Source organism: Agelaius phoeniceus, chromosome 21 (assembly GCF_051311805.1).
Source record: "Agelaius phoeniceus isolate bAgePho1 chromosome 21, bAgePho1.hap1, whole genome shotgun sequence".
Lineage (NCBI taxonomy): Eukaryota > Metazoa > Chordata > Aves > Passeriformes > Icteridae > Agelaius > Agelaius phoeniceus.
In genome coordinates this window covers 11,298,739-11,325,273 of record NC_135285.1, presented here as the reverse complement: position 1 = coordinate 11,325,273, position 26,535 = coordinate 11,298,739, and the positions used below count along the sequence as shown (strand labels likewise).

Genomic DNA, 26,535 nt, shown 5'->3' with positions numbered 1-26,535 from the left:
TATTTAAATACTTTTTAAAACCTTCCTGACCCTTTCCCTAAAACAAGCAACATATGGGCTTTGCAAGCATTTCATCTCATTCCAAGCTACTAAAATATCCTGTTTCCTAAGAGTCAATGAGAACTGGGGTGCCAGATTCAGATTTTATAAAAGCCCAATGGCAGGAGAGAATGAAAAAGAGAGTGAGCGATTCTTTCCACATTCAGATGTCCCCGCTCAGCTTTCCCAGCTGCACAAGGGCGGGGGGCCCAGCGGGTGCCTCTGGCAGCCCCTCCCCAGGTGCCTGCACCCCCCGGGACACGGTGCTGAGCCCCCTCCCCAGCAGTGATGCTCACCAGGGCACGTGGGCTGCTCACACCAGCAGCCCCAAATGAAAGGCCTAACGCAGAATGAAGCTCCTGCAGCTTCCTCTACATGGGGATTAATTCAGATCAGAGGACTTGAGGAACTAGGACAGAGCAGCTGCCAAACAATAGAAAAAACCCCAACAAGTTTAATTTACGCCGCTTGGAAGTCTGAGCTGCAGCCCATTAAATCCTTACAGGCAGGGGCTGCATCAAAGAGCTGAGACCTGGCAGTGCAAGCATGAAGTGCTTATGAAGTGGCTGTCTCAGCTGAGCAGCGCCGTGTCTCGGGAGGCTGCGGCGGCAAGCGCGCGGCTTCCACATCCTTCACGAGCTGCTCTCCAGAGTCAGGAGTTTTCAGATAATGAAGCAGTAGGGAAAAATTGCCAAACAGCAGAAATACTCCAGAAAGATAAATTACACATGGCGTAAGCTTCCTGGGTTAGGATTTTAAATTCTGCCCAATTAATCAGCAGAGCCCAGGCTCCCAGGCCAGATGCAGAGCCCTGCTCAGGACCAGCCCCTTGCTGGGGACGGTGGGGGCTGCCCAGGCAGACCCCTCTGCCCTGCAGGGCTGCAGGCACAGCCCAGCCCGCAGGGACGTCCACGCCTCCTCTGCAAAACCTGTTAAACAAATATTCCACATAAAGACTCATTTGGGAAGAGCACATTGTCAGCACTTTGCCAGTAATAAATAATGACAGTCCAAACACTTTACTAAAAGCAATAAACTCAAGAAGTGTTTTGGAAAATGGTGAAAGTGATTGATTTAAAGGAAATATCTGAACACAACCACATGCATTTCAGGGTGAAAGCACAGATTACAAATCAGCAGTGGCAGAGATCATATTAAATAGCAGACAACACACAAGTTTTAGGGGAAAAAAGCTCAGTTTCCCTGCAGGGCTTATTTAACAACCCAGAGCACAGCTTCTCCAAATGGATACCTCCGGTCTGGACTTAACAGCCCTATGCTATGCCCCAAAGAAAACATGCCTCCAGAAATACTGCTATAGCAGGAAGAGGGCTCTCTATAAAGAAAAATGACTCTAAGATTGAAGCCTCTTCACTCAGAGCACTCCACAAATTTTTCAATGCATTCTCAAAATCGGCCAAATACATCAGGCTCCTTCTAATTACAGTTCATGGCTTTCCTTCTCAGCTGCTGCAAGGGACTCTTGTGCCTGGAAACCAACCGTACTGTTTAAACATTTTTTCCTAATCATCATTTTCTACCACTAAAACATACTGGACTGTGACCAATTTTTGCACATCTTCATCCAGCTGAGCTGGACGCAAGCCACACGGTCAGTGCTGTTTCATAACAGATCCTTTATGGGAACCAGACTCTGGAGAAACACGTGCCAGCCCCCCTCACCCACCCAAACCATCATGTTCAGATCTGCACAGCCTATGCACATCATGGGCATTTCATCCTTACATTTTGTTCCTTGCCACCCTCACCACGGAGGATCCATGGAAACACTCCCTCCAGGCTCCAACTGACTGAGTCTCATGGCATCTTCAATCCATCGCTGCTGAGATGTGACCTCAGCCCTTATGACATCCTTGGCTTCTGGTGAGTATGTCATTTAAAAACTAGGAATATTGCACTGTGACACAAGTGATTTGAGCATTCAAGCCACATAATATTTTCAAAATATAATAATGAATAACTACTTTTTTTACTTGATCTTATAGGTATTTTCCAATGCAAATGATTTTACAATTAGTTGCAAGTCAGAAGGTGGTTTTAAGGAAGGGATTTAAGGCAGACCCCCACTGCTCTGTGGAGGCATTCTGGCCCTCACACCACCAGCAGTGGCTGCCCCTGTGCAATGGCAGCTTTCTCAGGATTTGGCCTTTCTGTACAACAGAGCAGAACAGCACCGAAGCCCTGGAACCTTTTCCCTTACAGATGCTTCATAAAAATCTATTTTAAATTACTTAAATAAATTATTATAGCTATTTCTAAATAATAGGGTAGCTACTTAAAAAATAGGAAAGGCAGAAGGCTTCCCTTCATTACCACACTGCAGAGTCAGGCTGGTGCATCCCAGCCCCAGCTTGGGTCTCCACACTGGCTTGTTGGTGTTGGTTTATGACCTGCCTCCATTGCACATCATCAGCCTGCAGCAGAAAGCCACAGACTGATCCCTTCCCAAGCTTACACCACCAATTTCAAACCCTGATAATAAATCAATTTGAAAAATCAGACTTCTCTGCCTAGCAAAGAAATTTGTACATTCCTCAACATGAAACTCCACTGGGAGCAAAGAACAGGAACAAATTGTTTCCTTTTCCTAAGGAGGGGCCAGCTTAACTAGTGAAAAGGTAACTGGGAGCTCAGAAGGAAAACTCAGACATCTTGCTCTTATTCCAGGTGTTGAGGCAGAGCAATTGCTATCCGTGTACCAAAGCCAGAGCTGCCCTTCCCTGGTGCAGTGCTCAGAGCCCTGGGCACTTGGAGCTCACACTGACCTGCTCTGAGCACGGAGGGAGGCAGGGACCCACAGCTGCCAGGGCTGAGCTGCAGCAAAAACGATCTGTTTCTGTTGGGTTACAGCTGCACAGGCCAGGCCAGAGCCCCAGCACAGCAGCCACAGGCTGGCCCTGGGTCCGGCACGGCTGCTCTGCAGGGCCCGGGCCCAGCACGGACAGGGACAGGGACAGGGACAGGGACAGGGACAGGGACAGGGACAGGGACAGGGACAGGGACACGGACAGGGACAGGGACAGGGACAGGAGCACACTCTGCTCTGTGCTGGCCATTGGGCCAGGCTGGGGCACACAGGGACAGGAGCACACTCTGCTCTGTGCTGGCCATTGGGCCGGGCTGGGGCACACAGGGACAGGGACAGAAGCACACTCTGCTCTGTCCCAGCCATCGGGCCAGGCTGGGGCACACAGGCACAGGGACAGGGACAGGAGCACACTCTGCTCTGTGCTGGCCATCGGGCCAGGCTGGGGCACACAGGGACAGGGACAGGAGCACACTCTGCTCTGTCCCAGCCATCGGGCCAGGCTGGGGCACACAGGGACAGGGACAGGAGCACACTCTGCTCTGTCCCAGCCATCGGGCCAGGCTGGGGCACACAGGGACAGGAGCACACTCTGCTCTGTCCCAGCCATCGGGCCAGGCTGGGGCACACAGGGACAGGAGCACACTCTGCTCTGTACCAACCATTGGGCCAGGTTGGGGCGCACAGGGACCAGCACCTCCCCAGGACCGGCCAGCACAGGGCCCTGTGGCCATGCAGGAGCTGCTGTGGGACCAGCCAGGGGGTACAGAGCACTTGCTGCCACACATCCTGGGAAGGCAACTGGAGAACTCTGCCCTTCTGAACCTGCACACCGACTGCTGCACTGACACATCAAAGGAATGCAGGTGGACTGCAGCCAGATCTTCCCTCTCCAGGTAAATCATGAACCTTCCAGAGACAGCCTCGCAAACCAAATGACTGAACGATTCCAGGGTCACTGCAAATCTACGTTTCCAAAACCTCACATCAACAAGTGAAAGTTGTGACTGAATCCGGTCTCTCCAAGAGGAAGATTAAATGCCCATGACACATCATCTGCAATCAGAGTGCTCCTTTCCCCAAAGTATCCGTCACAGATTGATAACATCCACACAAAAAGTTAAGTGCAATTATGCCTGTCACTGTAAAACACAGTTCGACAGCACTGACTGACATCTTGCTTGCAGCTGACAAACTCTGAGCGGCCGCTTGAGTGACAGTGGCACAGGCTCCTGCTGCACCTTGAGGAGGGATTCTGAACGTGCTCCCAAGCCACAGAAGCCAGCAGGCTCATGGAGCACCACAGCAGGGATGGGGCCATCACACAGGCAGCTGCAAGGCAGATGGCTCTGTGCATACTCACAGCAGTCAGGGACTTGCTCCCAAAACACTGGAACCAGACTGCAAGAGGAGAACGCTCCCCACAAATCCAACAGAGTCTGTGGCAGAGCTGAGCCCTGAGACCCTGCTGGGGTCTGGCCATCGTGGATGCACAGGCTGGGTGAAGCAGGAGTGTGCCAAAGGTCAGGTGAGTTACCTGTAACTCCTTTGGGGGACGAATACTCCCTCCTCCCCAAATCGACACTGCCATGCAGCACAAGCCTCGTGCACAGAGCAGAGGCACCGAGGGAAGCTGCATCAAGCTCCCTCACAGAACTCAAGCCTACAAAAGCCATCCTTCAGCACAGGATGGGAACCTGCAAGAGCATTTCCTCAGACTGCCATTAGTGCCAAGAAGCTGTTCCAAGAGCTGGAGAGAAAGGACAGTGAAGCAGCTTGGTGACCTGCACAATGGCATGGCCACGCTCCACGGCACAGCATGCCGCCCTCACCGGGACTGCCAGGGCTGCTGTTGGAGGCCACTAAGCCACATGCCTGTAGAAGAAAACATGAAGGAGAAGAAATGGCTGAAAAATACCACATGAAGGCAAGAACAACTATCAAACAAAGCCTCCCCTTGTGCAGCCCTGACTGTGAGCCATAAGCCTGTGACATGCAGAAGCAGCACTGTTGATGTGCACCAACCTGTGGAGCTCACACCTCTGATACATGACAACTCTGTGATAGCCACTATCCACTGCCATCAGCACCTTATACCACAGAGCAGAGGGGCTAGTGCAGAAAAAATATATCCACAGAAAAAAGTCCTGCCATTTTAGGTTTAGCTGTACATAGGGGTTAGTTTATATCCAGCGTTAGCAATTGTTCTGAAGCCCCCTCTTGATTCAGAATTATTCTAAATGCAGCCACAACTGAAGAGAGCAGCTGAGATACCCGACCAGCCCAACAGCAGACTCTCCACAGTGCTCCACGCAGCACTGCTCACCAATCCCTCCTCACTCCTGAGGCAGCTTCAGAACAACCCACTGGATATATCCACATGGAATAAAATAGCAAACTGACTGCCAGTGTAATCTCCTCTCTCTATGGTGACATGAAAATAAGAGATCACTTGTGACTACAATCTTGCACAAACACTGTGTTGAGTAACTCACCACATTGCCGACAGTGTTAGAAAAGGCCTTCAAGTTGTCTGTGTTCCCTGTAATAATTAAATATTTGCAGGATGCACCTTTATATACATTTCTATTTCTTAAAAAATATATTGGATAATAAATAACCAAAGTAAAAAAACAGACATGAAAGATGCTTTGAATGATCAGGCTGGTGGTGTAAAAGTTACCTGTAAATCACCCATGGGGTGTGAGAGTGGAGCTGGCTACAGACAGGTGGGTTTTACTACAAGGCATTAATGTAACATTCAATTATTCCACTGCATACTGGCTGGTTTAACTCAGCCAAATTAGAATACATTTTATATTGACTATTTTGACATTTGCTTTATTTGGCAAGTAAAACAAAACTGATCCAATTTCCTTGCAGCCATTGTAAACCATAAACTGCACAACAAGAGGTTATAAAATATATAAGCCTTGTAAACACTTCTTTTCAGACTGTCACTGATGCTTTGAGCTCTAATTTTGGCCCTGTTCCCAACAGCTCTGACACTGCTCTGCAGTCTTCCCTGGTCAGCTATAAAGTGACCCTTCCACATTCAGTGATTAAGCACTGCCATTGACATTCTCTTGCTATGGTAACTTTTTTTTCTTTATTGTGGAAATTTGCCCAGACAGAACTTCTTGCAGAAAGAAAATGAAGATCTGTGCTCTAAAATCAAGACATCTTTCTCTCTGATCTCCCATGGCCTGGGCTGGCATCTAGCTTATGTCCAGCAGAGCTTCACAGTAACATCTCCGGTCCTAGTGGGACAGGCTGGAATCCCCAGAAAACTGCTGGCTTTTCATCTCTTTTGCCTCATCTCTGAGAAGCATGACAGCATGTCTGCCTGCAGCACACCTGACAGCACACGACAGCAAGCGCTGTGCCAGGGCATGGCAGCTTACCAAGCAAAACTCTCAGTGAAAAAAACACCCAAATGCTTTGGAGAGCTCAAAGAGCCACCACAGCACCGTGGATTTCAGTCTGGGTCATGGGTGAAGGCTCAAATGTACACACCTGCCTTAAGGAGGTACCTGAGAGCTTTCTGGGGAACACATTGCAGCAGTTTAAAAGTGTACCTTTGAAATGACCTGTAAATCAAGACTCTAAAGGACACAAGCAATTTCCACCCATGTGATACAATGACCTTTGTACACAAACTGGGCCTCAGAACTCCTCTCTGCTGTCTCCTTCGAAATTCCAGCTCTCAGTAGTTACTGTAATACTGTAAAGGTATCTGCAGTGTAGAAAATGCCTACAAAAATGCATGTACACATAATAGGCAAAAGCACAAAGGGACCCAAGGAGAGTGTGCTGTCCCCTGGCAACAGCCTGGCCCAGTCTATGAGCCTCAGCAGCAGGAGCACAATTCACACTGGGTGCTGTACTTTTGGAGTGAATGTCAGGAGTGCAAAGTTCTCAGTTTCGTCACTGTCTGGGCTGGTTTGCTGTTTAACAACACCTCTTTGTCCAGAGAAATCCAGCAAGTAAGCTGTCAGTACAGCACTGCTGGTATATGGAAGTCTGCACACTAGCACATCTCTTGATACACACACTTGATACACACACAGAAATACTGCCTGTAACACAGGGGGAACAGCCTGGACAGGCACACTGCCCAGCAGTGCTGCTCCCATCAGTCACCACAGGATGAGTAGGCTGCTGTGCATGCTCAGGACAGCTGCATAACTGGAGCTCAGCAACTGGGTTCAAGAAAATAAAAAATCAAGAACCAGTACTTCAAACCATGAACAGACTGATCCTGGAGATGAGCAAAACCTGTTTCCCTTCTGAAGTCCGTAGAGACACTTCTCCCTCCCTCTGGTTAAGGAGAACAATCAGCCTGGCTGCAGCTCTGGCTCACCCTTTCAACATGTATGTGTTGGAAGCCACAACATCCTGCATAGTTTAAAGCAAAGGAAAGGTACAGTTTGCTGCTTCCCTTCCTTAGCAGGCATTTCCTTTCTTCTGGCTTCTTCACCCATTTTTCTTTACACAACAACAGGCAAATACTTCAACAAACAGCACATTCCCTTATCAGATTGTGACACAATCATTCCACGCCGATGCAGCACCCTGGTCTTGGTTTCCCAGGCAAGGTGAGTAACCACAAGACATGCAGCATCAAGCAGAAGGAGCTGGAATGCAGAAGACCTACCTTGGCAGGTTGGGAGCGGGCGTGGAAGCCGGCGCTTGGGCGGGAGGAGCCGCAGGCTGTGCGGAGTCGTGGTTGCGCGGCACTCTGCCCATCCGATACCAGATACCCATGCTGTTCAGCTCCCTGGAAACCAACACAGCCCGTGCTGATGCTGCACGCACGCACCAGCACCAGGCACTGACGTGCTTCACCAGCACCTTGGTCAGTGAGAACAAGGGTAATTAAAATAAAGGAGGGGTGAGGTAACTCCTACATCAAATTCAGTAACACTTGCACTTACTTGGACTTTTCTAATGATAAGCTTCACCTCTTATACGCTATTACTATTAAAGGAGCACAAGGCCCTTGCTTTGGTATAACTGCATGCCTGACAACAGCTTTGGAGTGAGGGGCACTTACCCTATGAATGTGTACTGAGGAGGGGCTTGCTTGGACCTCCCCAGGATTCGGATATCGCAGATCGCTGCCTCTGTAGAATCTCGAGGGATGAATTTAATGCACAGCCTCTTCTTTCTGAAAGCCACTTCTTCTGCAAAAATAACCCAGGATACAGGGTGGGTTTTATGCAAGATTAGAGTATAAATGTTATTTATAGTCTCTCCAGGTATTAGGCAGGCAATTATGGCAGAACTGGTGCCAAAGAACAGACATATGTCAACAAACCAGTCAGTGCAGTGCCATTCAGAGGGGAATATTCTATCAGATGTGCTCTTGGCACTGTAATAACCAGCTCTCCTCCTGCCTGCTGCAGAGATCAGCTCCCACGTGTGCCTGGTGCTGCCCCACAGCACAGAACAGCAGGTGACTCTGCCAGTTCCGCATGCCTCTCACACTCCCTTGTTCTTTCCCAGGTAATGTTTGCCTCACTGGCCTGGACAGCCATATCTAAACATTCCTCCCACAAGCACTGCCTCTAGGAGTGTACCTGGAAGCTTCTGATACAACCAGTCAGTTCATTCTGCTACGTGCTTCCAACCAGCCACTTCCACCCCACTGCGAGGAGGAGCAGGCAGAGCCTGCCGTGCAGAGAGGTTGAGTGTAAGAGCTGTCTGTCCAAATCTCACGTATCCCAAGTGTTAGTGACATCTCCCGATCAAGTCAGCAGGCACAGAAATGATACTCCCACATGTTTGCCCTGGTTCTTTGCAAGGACAAACCAGATTCACAAAGCACTAAGTGCCAGAACCTCCCACGAGGCAGCTGTGCTGCTCTGACCTGTGCTCTGAGGGTGGATGAATGCACTGCACAGCCCTTTCTGCTACGTGTCACAGAGCAATTGTTTCCATGTTATCCATCACGAAAAACTCAAGCCCATCAGAGTTAAGGCTTATCTGTGTAATGAATTCACAGCTCTTCAGGCTGTTTACCAATCCACAATCCACACAATCCACAGCCCGAGCTGGCGCTGTCTGTGACCACAGCTGGCACTGGCACACAGACACAGATCTGCAGTGCTTGGAAAACAATGCTCCATCTCACCCTAAGGAGTCTCAGGGTGAGCAAGGTGAGGTTCCTGTTTGGATGCAGGCACTTGGAAAGCAGGACAGAGGTCTACTGATATACTGAAAATCTAAAGAGCAGACGCTGAATGAAAATCTGGAAAAAACCAGCAACTACAAACAAGTGCCTGCAAAATAAAAACCCTTCATCTTAATGTGAACAAATATCTCCCAACTTAAAATATGCTGTCACTTCAGCAGATGGCAAGCAGCCTTGTCTCCATAGGCTCCTCCTGTTTCGTAATCCACACCTTGGGAAATAGCAATCCATTCCAGCCTCTGAAATGTGCTGCTGCACTAGCACAAATAAGCATACAGTGTGAGGTGTGCCAATAGAGCATCTGTGCATGCAGCTTGCAGTTACAGGGGTGTTTTTAGAGATGGTAAATACCTGCGTCCCTGAAGTCCAGTCTTCCCCTGCTTTGAAAAAGTAGAGCTTCTGTTTGAAGTGCCTAAAACTCATTTTAGGAGTCTAGGATTTAGGGCTTCCTGAAAATCTGCTCAAGACCTACCAAGGAGTAGTGTATTAAATGTATTAACTGCAAGTCAGCTGCCATTTTGAGAGGAGCACAGAGACACCTGTAACCATAAATCTAACTCTGAACAAAATCAGTGCCTCTTATTCGACTCTCTGCAGGTCCAAAGCTGACTACTTGCTTCTGTCTGTGTTCTCTTTCACACCACTTCCTTAGTACAGGCAGTGCCTCTGCTTTAAAGACTGTCACAGTCACAACCCAATGCATTTCAAATTAATGACAAAGCCCCCTTCCACCAGGACTTTCACAGAAGTTGAAGCAGCACACAGTAAGGTTCAGCACTCCCAGGGGTCAGCAGGATAAACCAACAATTCTACCTCATACCACACATGCCCAAGAATTTTCCAGAAGCAGAGATCTGGGAGAATAATCTTCAGAGTCTTTCACTCCCAGGCCACAGGTTCCAATCAGAACCAGACCACAGTGACTGAAGAACCATCCTCATGAGCTGCAGCCCCAGATGAATGATTCCCTGCAAAGCAGGCTCATGTAACCCCTTCCTGCTCCCTCCTGGGCTGGATTCCATCACTGACGTGCACTGGGACCAGCCCTCCTGTGGCAAGCAGCTGCACACCGGGCAGCAGCACCACTCCTGCCATCCTCTCATGCTCTACTCCCGTGGGGCTTGTCCCCTGCCAGCCCAGTGCCCTCGGTGCCTGCTGCACAGCACAGGCTGCTGCCAGACGTGGCTCCAGCTGCTGCTGGCACGAGTCCCAGGGGAGCTGAGCACGCTGTTTGGGAACTGCTCACTTACATGCTGCAGTGAAGCAATTCTGCCCTGCAGAAATGAGGATGATATTCCCCCTGGACACTGCACTTGTGCCTTGTGTCAGCCAGCACAAACATGCCTGACACCCCTCAGCACTTGCTGGCAGGACAGGAGCCCTTGTTCTCCCAGAGCAGGAGAGGTACAGTGAGAGGGCACAAACCCACACCCCCTTCCTTTCAGAGCATTTCTGAACACCCCTTGACACAGCAGCTCTGCTCCTGCTCAGCCCAGTCACTCTTCAAATTGAAAAAAGAAACTCTGCCTTCCTGCCCCAGAGACATGGGACTCTAGCAGGTGAGTGAGGACAGACAGGCAGCCCATTAACCAGCCTGAGGAAGACAAGAAAACCAAAGGCTGTTTTATTGCAGCCCAGAGCTGCCCCTAAATGTGCACTTGCCACCCCAGAGAGCAGAAGTGCTGGGAGCATCCCTCTGCCTGGGACACAGCTCTCCTCTGCCTGACCACACAAGCACTGGCAGAGTGGGACTGAGGAACAGGTGTCAACTTACGTGTATCAATGGTCTCCTGGATGGGCATGAAGCCTACAGGTAAAGTGTCCTTGATATCAATGAGCTTCATGTCCACCAAGACGTTGCCTAAATGACTCTTTGGAGAGAGAAAAGAAACAGTTGATTATGACAATGTCATTAAATTAAACCCCAGATCTTCCCACCTGCTGAAGCCTGAGATGCCTTCGTTGTATCTGACCACAGCTTTAGAAATGGTAGGAACATACCAAGGCAACCCTTGCACGTGTCCCCTTGGCAGGAACCGAACAATGACTGACTAGGAAATACCAGACAACTTTCAGCATTCAAAATTCTAACACCTCATCCACTGCCATACTTCCAGATCTTTGGAAGCACAGCCAAATTCTTCCTTTTGTAGGCACAGCAGCTTGAAGTGCTACTTTCACCAAGCCATCCACTGAGCAGGTCGCCTCAGTTCTTACACACTCTACATTTACAAGAGCAACATGACATTTCCATGACAGTAACAGTGAAAAGCATTACAGGATGATGGCTTATGCACACAGAGCCAAAGTTATTACATGCATTAGCTAATTAGTACTGAATAGACAGGGTTCTAGCTCCAAACGCAGCACACTCCAGAAGAACAGGCCATTTGGAACAACAAACTTCATTTAGAGTCCATATGAATTCTGAACTCATGCCTTGTCCTATTAATCAAGGCTTGAAGAGCTCAGAGCCCAATTCAGAGTGACAGCCTCCACAATGGTTTAGAGACCAGATTTTCTTTGCGGTTTTTGATAAAACCAGCACCGCTGCCAATAATCTGGGGTCGCATATGAAAGAACAAATTTCAGGTACTGCACAGCCTTTATAAACAGAAACACAACAGGGCACAATTAAAATTTAATTCCAAGTTATCCAACTGTGTCATTGAGTTTTACTGTTACCGGTTGCAAAGTACCTCCTTAAGTTTTTATCTGGTAAGAATTTTTCAGACAAAACTATACTGATTATTTCACTGAAATTCTTACAAAACACTTAAATTTGCAGGCTCTGAAATAAGGGGAGGTCAGGAGTGAGTTCATTTTTGGGAGGTCCTGCATTCTATGGTCAGCTCCTGACCAGAAGGGTAGGCAGACCTGCAGCCCTGTCCCACCAGACACAAGTGTGGCACACATCTCTGCTCACGTGAGGGGGCCAAAGCCATGAGCCCCCACATGCCCATCGTGTCCAGGGCATCTTGGAGCAAGCTGTGCTGCATGCTGCCAAGCCTGAATGTGTCACTTAACGTGGTCCTGGCACAGCAAACAGCAGACGAAGCAGTTGCTGCTGATTCATCTTTCATGTTTTATTTATTTAAGCTGTCTGTGTTACATCAGCGGCAACTTTCTGCTGAACCACCAAGCCCTGTTCAATCAGCAGCAGACAGGTAGAGAGGTGTCTCCAATGAGCTCATCAGCTGCTGGAACCCCAGGAGTCAGCTCTGCCAGGTGCACAGCAGAAAAGGGGGCAAAGCTGTCAGAGCCACCATCCAGGGCCTCCCCACACTCTGACACAGCAATGCCAGATGCTATAAACTGCTGAGAAGGATGATTCTGCTAAACAGGCACTGCAGACTGACTCTGCTCTAACCTAGATGCCTGAAGTGCATTAACTCTACTAACTACAACATTGTTCTTTAGGAGAAAAGAGTTCCCAGCGTTTTGACAAACACAAAAGGAACCCCTGAATGGTAAAACTCCCAACCCAAAGAGCAACACATCAGAGGGAGAGAAGCCTCCCACCTCCTTTCCTCCCAGATGGGGGAACTGAGACCCCTTAGCCCCCAGATGCTCCCAGCAGGGAAGCACATCATTTATCCCATGTGGTCAAGAGGACTGAGGGAAGGGGAAACTTTTGCTTTAATTTATGCCTCATCAATACGAAGAAAGTACTCCCAAATCATGGTGACCCCATGGCAGGGTTCCTGCCAAAAGTCCAACAGGCACCACCTGAGGGTATTTACACCATCTCTGCAGCCAGCAGCTACTCCTGTCCTGTAATTATTTCTGACAACTTCACATTTTAGGTAGCGACCGATAAACCTAATACTCAAATCAGCACAAACCTCTTTAAAGCCTTCCTGCCTACTCCAGGGCTGCTATTCCTGCAACTGCACATACTTCAGGATGAACAGCACAATTATTGTCCATCCACTCCCAAAGTTGTATTTCCCATAGCTCTGGAGCTTTACTTTAATCAAGACATAGGCAGGGAAGCAGATGGAGTAAAGGTCAAATGGTGGGAACTGGCAGCCCTCAGCTCTACTGCCAGGACCCGTGAGCAGCCCCTGAAGCTGCCATCACTTTTCTGTTCCTGTCACAGTGAAAGCACAAGTACAAAATGGTACTTCCAGACACTGCCAGCTGAGTGGCCGAGAATATCCAAAGCACGACCAAAAGCAGGATTACCCACTAGATGGAGTGCATTCATTGCAGAAGTCAACAGTTCCTCCAGAAAAAAAGAAAGTTTTCACAGTAGCCTCAACCAAAAACACAGCAGAATGCATGAAGCTCTTGCTGCACACGGTCTCCTCTCCTCCACAGAAAGTGTGGGCAGACAACTGCTGCTAATCACGAAGTAACTCATACTTAATAGTCAGAACAGATTACAAGAATGTGGTAGCATATGCACAACGTGGGCACATTTTCAAGAATCAGCACCAAAAACCAACAAAGCAAGCAAGCTAATCCTTCAATAACATACTGTGATGCCCCTGGATTCAGAAACCAACATTTTCTTCACCACCACTACCTACATTTCTGTTTCTTGAGGAATTTGGGTTACACATCAATCAGGACCATGAGTGTGCAGCACTCATTGCTGCAGCAGGTAATGAGGGTGAGAGGCTGCTAAAATGCAAACGTTCCCTTTTGTGCTTCTTTTATTGCAGAAGATTTTGTCAGCAATTTCTTTCCATGAGAAACACACACAAAATGCAAATATTCTGCCATTGCACTTTGCCTCCTTACTCACCCCAACTCAGCAGAATGCCTGCTTGAATTATAATTGGCTCCATAAAATGAATCATCGTATGGGTAAGCACATACCAGGCACAGATGCAAATCACACAGACAGTCAACAAATGGACTTACATTCTCTTTCGAAAATGATCTGGTGAAGCACAGGTACCGTGTGACCTTGGATTTAAACAAGCCATCTTTCCACAGGTCAGCATCCAAGCCATCTGCTGTTTGTGCAACCTGCAAAGAAGAGACAGAGGGAGAGAGGAGACATGTGAGCCAAGATAAAGTTAATACATGTGCAGTACTTCTTCCTCAGACCTCTCCTAATTAACAGCAGCCCAAACTTTCACAGCATCTCATTAGTTTCTTCGCAAGGTGCAGTGCAAAGAACTTCCAAGAGGAGGTACAAAAAGAAGTTCTAAAAATGCTGTCTCTCAGGAGACCCTTGATTAAAGATGCTCTGACAAAGGCTACTCTAATGAGGAAACTGCAACTTCAGTTACAGTCTCCAAACAATAGTTTGGGAAAGTCAGCACATTGAGGCATTCATTACCACTCTACACACAAGGGCACACACACTGGGCGTGCTGCGAGGGTCTGTGGAGACAGAGCACAGAAACTGACCCATCCCAGGACTATTTTCATGGAAAGCCAAGGAATTCTGGCTCCCAGGTCAAAAAGCTGCTTCCAAGCAGGCTGGGGAATCCCTGGTCTCTGGTGGGTTTTAGCAGCAGGGCTGCATGCAAGACACAGCCCGCAAATGTCCCTCTCCAATGCAACCCCACATCCAGCCAAACTGAGACCACATGATGGTGCTGGTAAGGAAACAGACCCTGGACCCTCCTCAGGAGAGACAGCATGATGTGCAGGAGAAAATCTCACTGCTAGCTGATGCAAGGAGTGGGCAGGAGGCAGCACCATGCACTGGGGAAGGGCTCTGCTCTCACAGCTGAGCACTCACCACTCACAGAGCAAGCTGGTAAGAACCCTGGCCCCAAAATGTTTGTTGTAAGAGAGGAGGCAAGAAGGCAAACACAAGGAGAAGGGTAGAAGAACAACATTACCCCATCAGACTAACACCCAGCTGCCATTTCCAACAGGAGACTCCAGCATGGTCTGAAGCCCCACAGAAGCTGAACTTCTGCCTAACGCCTCTCAGAGGGGGCAAACTGCTCCACAGCAGCTCTTGTAATCACACCGAGCCAGCCCTTGGCCCCAGAGCAGCCTGGTAACAAAGAGCTGACACTTGTCACCTCTGCACCCGTGTTTAGCTGAGCAGGGACTGCGCCGGGCACAGGAAGCCAGAGCTGTGTGCTGACAAGGCCTCCCATTCCCCCGAGTGCAGCAGACAGACAAGGGACAGTCTGATCAAAGCAGCAAAGTGCACTGACTGCTCCCTGAAGCTTGGCAACTGCTGCTCACAAGGAGCCCGGCTCAGGCCAAGCCATTGTACAGCACACACAGCTTTTGTGTTCAGGCTCTGCAAAGAAACATGCCTGATTTTTAAACAGCCACATTTTACAATAGGATTTGGGCAAAATTTTTTGCTTATTTGAATTCTTTGAATTCAAATCTTTCCTAAACTGATAGTTTAGGATTATATAAAATCTACAGGCATCTTCCTCTGTGATGGGTAAGTGAGTCCTAGTGAAAAGATATTCAGGAAACAGTCTGTTTGGGAAAACTGCTGGCATATAGGGATGGTTAGCTTGAACTCCAAGCCAGGAGAATGTAAGCATGAATGAACTTGTCAGAAAACACATGGGGAAAGAAAACAGAGCCATATAAACAGGAAACTTCTTGCATCACCTGCTGGGCTCCTGCAAGCAAGGAGAAGCCCCAGCAAATCTCAAAGCAGAGCTGTGCCTGACCAGCATGCCCTCAGGACAGGAGCCAAGTCCCCAGCAGAGCAGGCCAGCAGGACAGGCCCTGCAGAGCCCCAGCTTGCCCAGGCTTTCTTGGCTGAGAGGCAGGGAACGTGCGAGACAGAGGATCTGGCACTGGGCACAAGGAATGGTCCTGCTCCTCATGCGGCTGGGGGAGACACTCCTCACTGTGAGCTACAAACAGATGGACTTGACAGAGTGACATGGTGTGACCCCCAGTAATGCAGGGTGATCTACCTGCTGCACAGCCCTCAGGGTAGGGTTACTGCACCACAGTCAGGTCTTTGGCAAGCGGGTCCCCTAAACCTCCTGCCCCACAAGGTGATCTGCCCCTCTGGCAAAGTCAGGGCTGCTCCTGCTGGGTCTGCAGCTTGCTCAGGCACTGCCCCAGAGCAAACCCCACCACGGAGCTGGTGTTCAGCCTGCAGCAAAGAACACAGCTGCACAGGAACCACACCTCCCTCCTGTCCCAGGCTCCTGCCTCCCCCTCTCCTCCCCACCCAGACACTCAGTCTTGCCTGTTTGGTTGGATTTTCAGGAATCTAAGTTCAGACACTCTGCATATTTTGGCAAAATCAAGTCTTTGGTGCTTTAGCTGTGAAAAGGCCTGGCCAGTTATTCCAAATGCCAATAGTGCATTTGTTTTCTAAGCAGACACAAAGGCAATAGAGATTATGGAGTAACTAAAGTACTACAGAGGAAAAAAGGCCTCTGTCCCATTTGCCAGGACATCCCCCCAGGCACTGCCGCCTGCCATCTCCAGCTGGGCAGTAGGCTGAGCCCTGGAGCTCCATGTGAACCTGGGAAATGGACCTGGACATCTACAGGCATTTCAATGAAAGGGAAACTGGTAAAGCCTATAAATAACAAAGGTGTCTCAGAAAGAGCTGGTTACTTCATTGTAAAACTTGAAATCATCAGTGAAACGACATGAGAAAATACTTCCCCATGCAACTCTGAATCCACCTGGAGAACTGAATGCTGCAAGATGCAACAGTGACACACAAAGCCACTGGATCCCTAAGGGGACTACAACATCCAAGAAACACTGCTGTGAATGCCTCCCAAAAGATGAGTGTGGCTCTCCTTTCCAGGGTGCAGTGTGCGCCTCTTACTAGGAGGGCTCTAGGGAGCACACTTGTGGGATGAGCTGCCAGAGCTGCCTTCCTCAAGGCTTTACAGCAATCAGCTCCCAGTGCCTCATTAAGGAAATTGCATACCTGCAGAAACAGCTCCCAAGACCACCCAGCTCTGCACATTGCCCATGTCTCAGAACACGATTTCTCTGCTGTGCTGAGCACTGCGTTTGTGCATTCAGCTTCACACTTTTGGGGGGCCAGAACAGGCTCCAGAGAAGTCATGGAGAAGTGGCAAACTGGCACACCACACAATGCTCCAGTGCACTGACTCACAGACCAGCCACCCTCACAAACACCCAGGCAAGAGCAGCACACTCGTGCGTGCCACTGCCCCGTCACATCAGCGTGGCACCCAGCATGGCCCCTTGACACAGGTGCTGCACAGGGGACAGGACACCCAGGGTGGCTGCAGCGCCCAGGCACACTGCTGGGGTGGCAAGCTGACACGTAAAGTGACGTGGCAGCCGTGCTGGGGGAAGGACAGCACACAGCAGGCACTGCCCACGCCCGCTCCAAGGGCAGACAGTGCTCCTTGTGAGCAGACAGGGAGGCAGCAGAGCCAGAGCAAAGGCAGCTCCTCGCTGTGCCCTGAGGAGACAGCGACCCACATTCACCAGCATTACACCACCACCATAATTGGATTATGCCACAGGAAGACTCTTTTATCTTGTTTAGTTTAAACTGCGTTAGCGCTGCAACTCCCCATTAAGCCACAGGCAGGCTATCTGGGGTGAGCTGCTCTCTGCCCAGACATTTAGGCAAAATGCAATTCTGTTATCAGAAGTCTCACACTGTCCCGTGCTTCTTTATCAGGGCAAGCAGCTAATTACACAGCCTGGCTCACACAGGTAATGAGCACTTGGAAAAACACAGTAAAGGTAAAAACCTCCCAGGTCTTTAAGGAGCTTTTTCACAATGCTCCCCTTGTGTCCTTACTTCAGCCTGATCCATTTTGTTTCTTCAGACTGAACAAGGTATGAAATCATCCAGAGCTGAAGAGGTGTGAGCAAAGCTCAAGTCAGCTGGCTTCCACTCCTACCATACAAGCTGTGAGGCTCTGGAAACCCAAGGTGTGATATAACACAGTTGGAGCACAACACATAGAAAGGCAAGCAGGTGAACTACAGACCAAATCTTTCTCTATAGATCTCTGCAAAGTCAGTATTTTATATTCCACAGTTTGGGACACTGATCTATGAGTAGAAACATCCTGCTGTTGGTTACACAGCAACTAATTCAAGGAACAAGCAGCTGTTGAACAGCAACCTCCCTTTATCTGTTCACACATTCATCCACCCTGTATCCAGCTGCCTTTTCCTGCTGCCAGTCTTCTGCCAAACCTTAGTTTAGAGGTTTGCATTCTGCCTGTCAAAATCATCCTTGCCATTTCAGCTGGATGCAAAATTCTTTGATTCCCTTTCTGGAGTTTCTCATCATCATTGTGCAATGCTGATATGTGGGATTAAACAGCTGATGCGGGATCCATTTATTTAGAGACAGAATTTGTACAATACTTAGGACTCCTTCAGGATGAATGTTACTAGGATTATTAAATTTGCTTGCCATTGTGGCCAGCTGTTTCAGTAAACCCCTCCTCCAGGAAATTAAGCTCCTCTGGAGTGACAAAGATGAAGAGGCAAATTTACACCCACCACCCTCTGCTGAAGGAAAGCACCAAGCGCTGTGGGCTGAAAGGTGCGCAGCTGACTACCAAATGACTCCTCTCAGCACAGTTCAAAGGCATGTTCTCTCTGGAAGAGAGAGGCATGTTCTCTCTGTGCTCCCAGCACAGTAAAGGCTCATTAGTGCAGAACCAAAGTATTAAGTGCAGCAGCTCAGAGAGCTCTACTTACAACATCATATCCAGTGGGTGCTCGGCTGCGGGAGGCCAGCACGCCGACGCCGGTGATGGGGTCCATCGGCAGCTCGGGCAAGGCATCCGAGAGGTCTCGCACCTCAGGCATCATGGACTGCTCCTGGAAGGAAGGAGCAGAATTAAAGAGCTGCCTGCTGGGCACCACACCCCAGCAGAAGCCAGAGAACCAAGAGCACACATGCATGCCACAGTGCCTGTGCTGACACACCACAGACGGCCAAGGTAAACACAGGATTAGGCCAGACACACCTTCTGCACTTTCATTTGCTTTTGATAAGAGAGTATACTTGTGGGCACTACTTTGCAATGCCAAATAGGTTTGAAATTTGGGCTGGCAGCCTCTGAGACTCATTTTGTTGCTTCCATGGGCTGGTCTCCATCTAGCAATGAGAGAAAAAAATCCCTTCTCTTCCAAAAAGAGAACAAATTTCATCCCCAAGCCAGGCTGGTTGAAGCAGCTCTGTCGTTTTAAACAGCAAGAAATCTGCTCCTAATGGCTTTAGAGGGAGGTTCCCCATCCACTATGGGTGTTAAGACATGCTGGGGGTTCCCCTTGAGTCCTCAGTCCCATCACACGCCAGTCAGCCAGGCTGATTTCAAGGAGCAGCACAGATGTCTCTGGCGCTGGATGCAGAACCACACTGGCTGCAGGGAGCCCCAACACCAGGAACACAGAGGAAGCACAGGGTGGGCTGGCACAAAGCAGAGAGGCCTTGAGGAGGCCCGAGCATCTTCCAAAAGAGACACATCACCGAGGACGTCAAGGGAGGGAGATATGCAAAAAGGACAGAAGCAGGTAAGACCAACTAATTTTGGAGGGATGCTGCTGCAGGAAGCAGGAGGAGAGCACAAGAAAGGCGCTGAAACAACCGAGGTGAAGGATGGGGAAAGGTGCCACTGCCTCAGCATGTGGCCTCCTGCAGAGGCAGCCAGTCAAAGCAAGTCTTCTCTGGCTTTCAGGCAGGAATGCCCCAGGAAACCGCCCCACGCACCCCAAGACAAAGGGCAGTGCTTTGTGGAAACAAGCATCACTGCTGCACAGCCAGACAAGCCGTGAACCAGAGCTGCCTAATTCAATTCCCTCCTCAGAGCAATCAAACCCCAGCATTTCTAGGCCATTTAGATGGCTGGTTACTTACTGCTTCTAGAAAAGGCAGAGGTGAGTACTGGTGCCAGTGGAATTGGGTTTACACTTCACAATGCCCAGTCTGAACAAACATCGTGCTGCAGGCAATAAAAAAGAGCAAGTCTGGGCCCTAAGTAAATAATAATAATGTCACATGAACAGCCAGACTACTTGAGGAGTCCAAAACAGGTGCTAGTGACCAGTAGTGGTGCAAACACTACTGCTGATGAACCAACCAGGAGAGAGCTCTGCTTTAGCACCAGTGTGCTGAACACGCATCCAGCACACAGAGCAAAGCAAACCCTCTCCACTCCCAAAGCAGCTCAAACCTTCGAGCATGACGGCAAGTGCAGCCTGAGCCCCAGGGGCTCCCCCTCCTCTCCCAGCAGGCTCCCTGTCCTCAGGGTGGGCAAGGAGCACAGGACCCTGCTGCAGGAATGCTGGAGGCACTGGCACAGCCATGACAGACCTGTGTCAATGCGCGTGCCACCCCACAGCTCAGCCAGAGACCTCGCAAATAACACAGAACCTCAAACATACAGCATGGAAGAAACATAACGTGAATTTAACAAAGAGCTTACAATCTGTTCTTCATGAATGTTTTCTGAAACTTCAAGTCACTCAATAGTCTGGTGACTTCTTACTACATATTGGGAGGAGCTGGGAGGTAATGAATGCTGACGTAAGCTTCTCTTAGGCCATTTTGAACTGCAGTCCAGGTAAACGATGATATTCCCCAGCGTGTTAAGAACACCCATGGCAGGCTCCCACCCAGTGGCACTGCAGGGAAGCAGCTCTGCTCACAGGGTGCCTCTGGCCCCCACCAAACACACCCTGGTGAAGTGCCTGCTGCTGAGCGCTGCCCAGGCCGCGTCTCACCGTGCTGGGGCCTGTGGAGGGAGGCCCAGCTGCCCCAGCAGGAACCTGAGCAGCTGCCAGCTCAGCCTGGGCAAGCCTGAGGACGAGGGGGTCCCCGGCACCAGCACAAAAGGAGGGGTGGGGTGGGTGCTCCAACCCAGAGCGTGGTGCCTCCCGCTCAGCCCGCTGGCTCCCTGTCTGCAGCAAGGGAAGAAGGACACCTTTGTGGGAGCCATTTGCAGCCCTGCTCGCAGGGCAGGGGGAGGGGAACCAGCATCAATCCTCACTTTGTGCCGGCTCACACAAAGCCCCTCTATGGCGGCAGCAGAGCCGGGCGTGGGGCTGTGGGGCTGTCTGCCTGGCCGTGACACGGCACAGCACCGGCACACGGGTAACATGGCACAGCACCGGCACACGGGTAACATGGCACAGCACTGGCACACAGTGTAACGTGGCACAGCACCGGCACACAGGGTAACATGGCACAGCACCGGCACACGGGGTAATGTGGCACAGCACCGGCATACAGGGTAACATGGTACAGCACCGGCACACAGGGTAACGTGGCACAGCACCGGCACACGGGTAACGTGGCACAGCACCGGCACACGGCTAACGTGGCACAGCACCGGCACACGGGGTAACATGGCACAGCACCGGCACACGGGGTAACGTGGTACAGCACCGGCACACGGGGTAACGTGGTACAGCACCGGCACACGGGGTAACGTGGCACAGCACCAGCACCACAGGGTAACATGGTACAGCACCGGCACACAGGGTAACGTGGCACAGCACCGGCACACGGGTAACGTGGCACAGCACTGGCACACGGGGTAACGTGGTACAGCACCGGCACACGGGTAACGTGGCACAGCACTGGCACACAGGGTAACGTGGCACAGCACCGGCACACGGGGTAACGTGGTACAGCACCGGCACATGGGTAACGTGGCACAGCACTGGCACACAGGGTAACGTGGCACAGCACCGGCACACGGGGTAACGTGGCACAGCACCGGCACACGGCTAACGTGGCACAGCACCGGCATACAGGGTAACGTGGCACAGCACCGGCACCACAGGGTAACGTGGCACAGCACCGGCACACGGGGTAACATGGCACAGCACCGGCACCACAGGGTAACGTGGCACAGCACCGGCACACAGGTAACGTGGCACAGCACCGGCACACGGGGTAACGTGGCACAGCACCGGCACACGGGGTAACGTGGCACAGCACCGGCACCACAGGGTAATGTGGCACAGCACCGGCACATGGGTAACATGGCACAGCACCGGCACATGGGTAACATGGCACAGCACCGGCACACGGGGTAACGTGGCACAGCACTGGCACACAGGGTAACGTGGCACAGCACCGGCACATGGGTAACATGGCACAGCACCGGCACCACAGGGTAACATGGCACAGCACCGGCACAGGGCCTGAGCAGCACCTGCTGCAGCAAGGGCACCAAGCTGCCCCTGCCCAGAGAGCCCAGCACCTTCCATGCCCCGTGCCTGCAGCCGACAGGGATGGAGGCACAGCTCCTGCCCAGCAAGCAAACCTGCTGTGGCCACTGCAGCACGGCCAGGCTCTGCCACACCAGGCAGTCACTGGGCAGAACAACTGAGGATGCGTCTGGAACAGATATGGACAGCAGAAGTCAGTTGCACACTGGAATAAACGTTTTTGTGAACTCTGCACAGGTCAGAGGGGAGTCTCTGGCTGGGCAATCACGCAGATCATTAGTTACACTACACTTCTCCGTGAGAGCATCAACAAAGTTTGGTTTCTCTTCTATCGAACCTTCTAATTTAAAAATGGAAAAATAAACAGTCAAAGAGGAGATTAAATTAAGGAGCAGGATTCTATAAATACCTCTATTCGGCAGCTTGTTACTTCAATTCTCTTTAGCAATGTGAGTTTGACCTGCATGCCCAGCTCCCATCACAGTGGCCGAGCACTCAGCCAGGATACGGCTCTCAGCACCCTGCAGTAAGCTGCCTGTGCCCACCCGCTCCCTGCAGGCCAAAACAATGAGAAGAACATTTTTCCCATTAGCTGGGAGCATGCTCCCTGGAAGTTTTCTCAGCTGTGGGGCACATCCAGTCCCCAGCACAGCCCAGCAGCCAAAGGAAGTCAGATGTGAGCTCTGGGGCAGGAAAAAGCTTCAGAACACTGTGCGGCTGCCCAGACAAAGCCAGCGGAGAAAGAAAGTGTCTCTAAGGAGAAAGTCCTTGTGCATCCTGGCAGCACCAGCTTCAAGCAGCACAAAAGGAGGGTGGGATGGACAAGATGGACAGGATGCACTCTTGGACACGCAGCCACCATGCTGCTGGCTCTATCCCGAATGCTTCCCAGCCCTCGAAGCAGACGTGCCTCAAGGCAGGAGGCACAGTGCCCCTGGGATCTTGATGCCCAGCTGTAGCAGAGGCCTTCTGGGACTCCACTGGCTTCTGGCACAGCCTTCTTCCCACAGCCCATGCCCACAGTCACACACACCTCCCTGTCTGCCAGCACTGCCAAGTTTGGCTCTTTATAGCCTTTTTGCTTGTTCTCTCCCATTTCCTTGTTATGTCATCCGCCTTTATTAGTTTATCCTAGGCATACTTTTCTGCTGGCTCCACTGAGGTGACTGACCACACAGACTGCTGGGCTCTGGCTGGGACACATACACATCAGAAGAACCCGCTTTCAGAAATGAATGTGTTATTGTGAGTTTCTAGACCATTTTCTGCTCTCAGTGTTCCTTTTCAACAAGTTCAGCAAGTTCAAGAGCTGGTGGGTACATGACCAGATCAGGCCTTTCAATGTGTTTGCTACAGAAACATCATGCTGCCAACAAAGTGGGTCAAGCTCTGAAGTTAAATAGCCAGGGACTTAGAAGGAGAATGGTGTTATTGTTTCTTCCTCCAACTACAAGCCCTGCACTTTGACACCGGCTTGCTCTTCCCACAGGCAGAAAAGTATGAGCTAAGGCAAAACTGGAAAAAAAACCAACTACCTCACTGCATCCCTGCAGTAGTCTGTGGGAAATGGTCCCATAAACCAAGCAGCCTTCTCTAAGGCTGTCCTCCATCCCTGCAGGAAGGCACAGCTGCCACGCTGCCACAGCTCACCCACATGACAGCTCAGCACACGGCCCCAGCCAGCCTTCTATTTCTGCTCATGGAACACGGCATCATCTCCATCGGAAAAACAGGAACACGGCATCGTCTCCATCGGAAAAACAGGAACCCACAGTGGCCATCAGCAGCGGGCCTTGGAGGCCACCGTCACAAACAGGAAGGATTTCAGTTTCACATTTCACCACCATTGAAGGCACGCCTGGAATCACCCCTGCACACAGGCTCCCTCGGGAGACAGTTGCCCTGCACCAGCTGCAAAACCCACACTTTGTGACTGAATGTGATGGAAACAGGAACTTAAGTGACAGAATGAGCAAAATCGAGACCCTGTTTGCTTCACAGCACTTCTAACTATGGACACACATTTCTGAAGTGTCCTGTTTCGAATCAAAATAGGTTTCCATACACGGATGACCTTGCACCAGGGCAGCAAAACTGAAATGACATTCGGTTCAGTTATTTCTCTCTTGGCAGAGGTATGAACATGTCTCTGGGGGCTACTGGCACCCCTAAGCCTGGGATTCGCTTTGTCAGCGATGCACGTGGTACAAGAGTGAGATGTTGTCTGTTTCATCTCACGCCTCCAGAAGTCAAGCTATGCCTTCGTCCAGAAGGGAAGGCCCTCTCAGCTAAAAATTATAGGGATGACACTGCCGACCTGCTGCACAACACACAGGCTCCCTTGAAGAAAAGATGAGCACGTTCTCACTCAGTTAAAATAAAATACAAAATGGAGAAACCCAAGCTTTAGCCTGAGCAGCTACACACCTGCTGATACCCGGCCTGTCTGGTTTCAGTGTTACTGTGACCAAGCTGAGAATGACCCAGCTCTGGGAACCTGCAGACAACACTGAAGAGTGGTGGACCTTCGAAAATAGCTCCAGAAACCGCAGAGAAAGCTTGCAAACCTCCGTGATGCAAGGCACGAGTACTTAAGACACAGGCAGCTCTGTGTCGCTGCTCCAGCCAGGCTGTAAGAAGCCAGCCAGTGCCACACCTCCAGCCATGCACTGAGCACAGGTAGGATACGGGCACTCAGGTAGGCCCGTGCTACAAACGCAGCAAGAGACCACATGAAACGGGGGGGGATTTGTTATTTCCTCTACCCGTCATCAAGAAGAATTTACAGTAAATGCCGGAGCAGGTCAAGGTCACCGGGGCTGTAGCCCACGGCTGGTACCCGAGGCCGCTCCTGCAGCTAGCCCAGTCTCGGAGGAACCGCCGGGTCTCACGGAGCCCCGGGGCGCTCCAGCCCCGGCCCAGGAGCGAGGTCCCCGCGACAACCGGCCCCGAGAGCCCCCGGCAGGCCCCTGCCCGGGGCTCAGCCCGCCCGCCCCGCCCGGCGCCGCGGCCGTGCGAGCGCCCCCGCCTCCTCCCGCCGGGCCGGGCTGGCTCCGCCGGGCCGCCCCGCAGGGACCGCGAGGCCCGGCCCGGCCCGGCCCGGCCGCGGCGGCTGCAGGGACACTTAACTGTTGCCCGTGCGGCGGGCGGCGGGTCGCGGCTCCCCCGGCGCAGGCAGAAGCAGCTCCTCATCGCCCGGCGGAGCCGGCGCGGCGCGGCCCGGCGGGAGGAGCGGCGGCGGGGGAGCGGCCTGCGGGCCCGGGCGGAGCGGCGCGGGGCGGGGAGCGGAGCGGAGCGGACGCCGGGCAGGCCCAGGCCCGGGCTCGGGCTCCGCCGCCGCCGCCGCTCCGCGCCCACCGCGGCCGGACCGCGGCGCGCAGGGCCCGGATCCCGCCCCGCCCGGCCCGGCCCCCGCGCCGCCCCGCGCCCCCCGCCCGAGCCCCGCGGCCCGGCCCGGCCCGTCTCCCGGGACACTCACCGCCGCTGCCGCGCCGCTGCCGCCGCCGCTCCGCCTGGCCCGGCCCGGCCCCGCCCGGGCACCGCGCTCGGCCCCGGCACGGCCCCGCGGCCACACCTCGCCAGAACCCCGCTTCCTCGGGAGCAGGGCAGTGCCCGGCCCAGCTCCGAACAGCCTCCCTGACCCGGACAGACGGGAGGTGCTCGGTGGAAATGGCTGAATAGTTGTGATTTGGACAATGTAACCTCCTTCTTCTGAAACGGGCTGCATCCAGGAGATGGGCAGCAGCTGCCGTGGGCTGAGAAGGGCAAATGGTGTCAAAGAAGCTGGTTATCTTCTCAAGAAGTCCCCGGGGTTGGGAGCGATGAGCGGTTTCAGCACCTACCTTCAATTCATTAAGATATTTGATGCTCTGTCTCACCGTGGCCTGGAAAACAAAGATATGGTCCAAAGTAGTCGGGGTTTGCCCGGCTGGCTGGGTGTCCAGCCTTCGGGTCCGCTCACGGCACAGAAAACATCCTGAACAGAGGGTCTGCAAAGGTCTGGTTCTGCTCAGCCTTAACACGTGCCAGCGTTGAAAGTGACACCACACGCATTGAATGGGCAGATGATGTGAATTGCAGCAGGTCGTGGCACAGCAGCGTGGTCTATAGCCCTCACTACATAAACCAGTCCTGCAGCTGTCCTGCACTGCCTTTTGAGCGCCTTACCTGAGGCAAGGTCAACAACAATCGGCGGGAGAGCAGTGAGATGGGTGTGGGGGCTGACATCAGCGGCCTCCGGTGCAAGACAGAGAGTAGGAGCTGATAATCTAAAGCAAAAGAAAAAAATCCTGGGGTGAAGAACAAAATAAGGGAGGGAAGGCAACACGTTAATGTGTATGTGAATTAGAAAGTAGGGCAGAACCCTGTT

General features: G+C 51.6%; 1 protein-coding gene across 5 annotated transcripts in view; it reads right to left on the bottom strand.

The window, feature by feature from the left end:
* MVB12B (multivesicular body subunit 12B) overlaps positions 1–26,209 on the bottom strand; it is a 57,076-nt gene extending 30,867 nt beyond the window's left edge. The window contains exons 1-7 of one of the 5 annotated variants that reach the window (XM_077189260.1): positions 25,645–25,757; positions 19,846–19,930; positions 18,684–18,806; positions 13,935–14,042; positions 10,837–10,933; positions 7,923–8,052; positions 7,524–7,646 (exon numbers count right to left, since the gene is read on the bottom strand). In XM_077189260.1, the coding sequence (XP_077045375.1) occupies positions 7,524–7,646; positions 7,923–8,052; positions 10,837–10,933; positions 13,935–14,042; positions 18,684–18,797 (572 nt within the window). In that variant the 5' untranslated portion in view covers positions 18,798–18,806; positions 19,846–19,930; positions 25,645–25,757. Of the gene's footprint in view, positions 1–7,523; positions 7,647–7,922; positions 8,053–10,836; positions 10,934–13,934; positions 14,043–18,683; positions 18,807–19,845; positions 19,963–25,295; positions 25,553–25,644 lie in introns of those variants that run through there. The other 4 variants (XM_054646148.2, XM_054646149.2, XM_077189259.1 and 1 more) reach the window with 4 other exon arrangements.
* Positions 26,210–26,535: the final 326 nt, after the last annotated feature.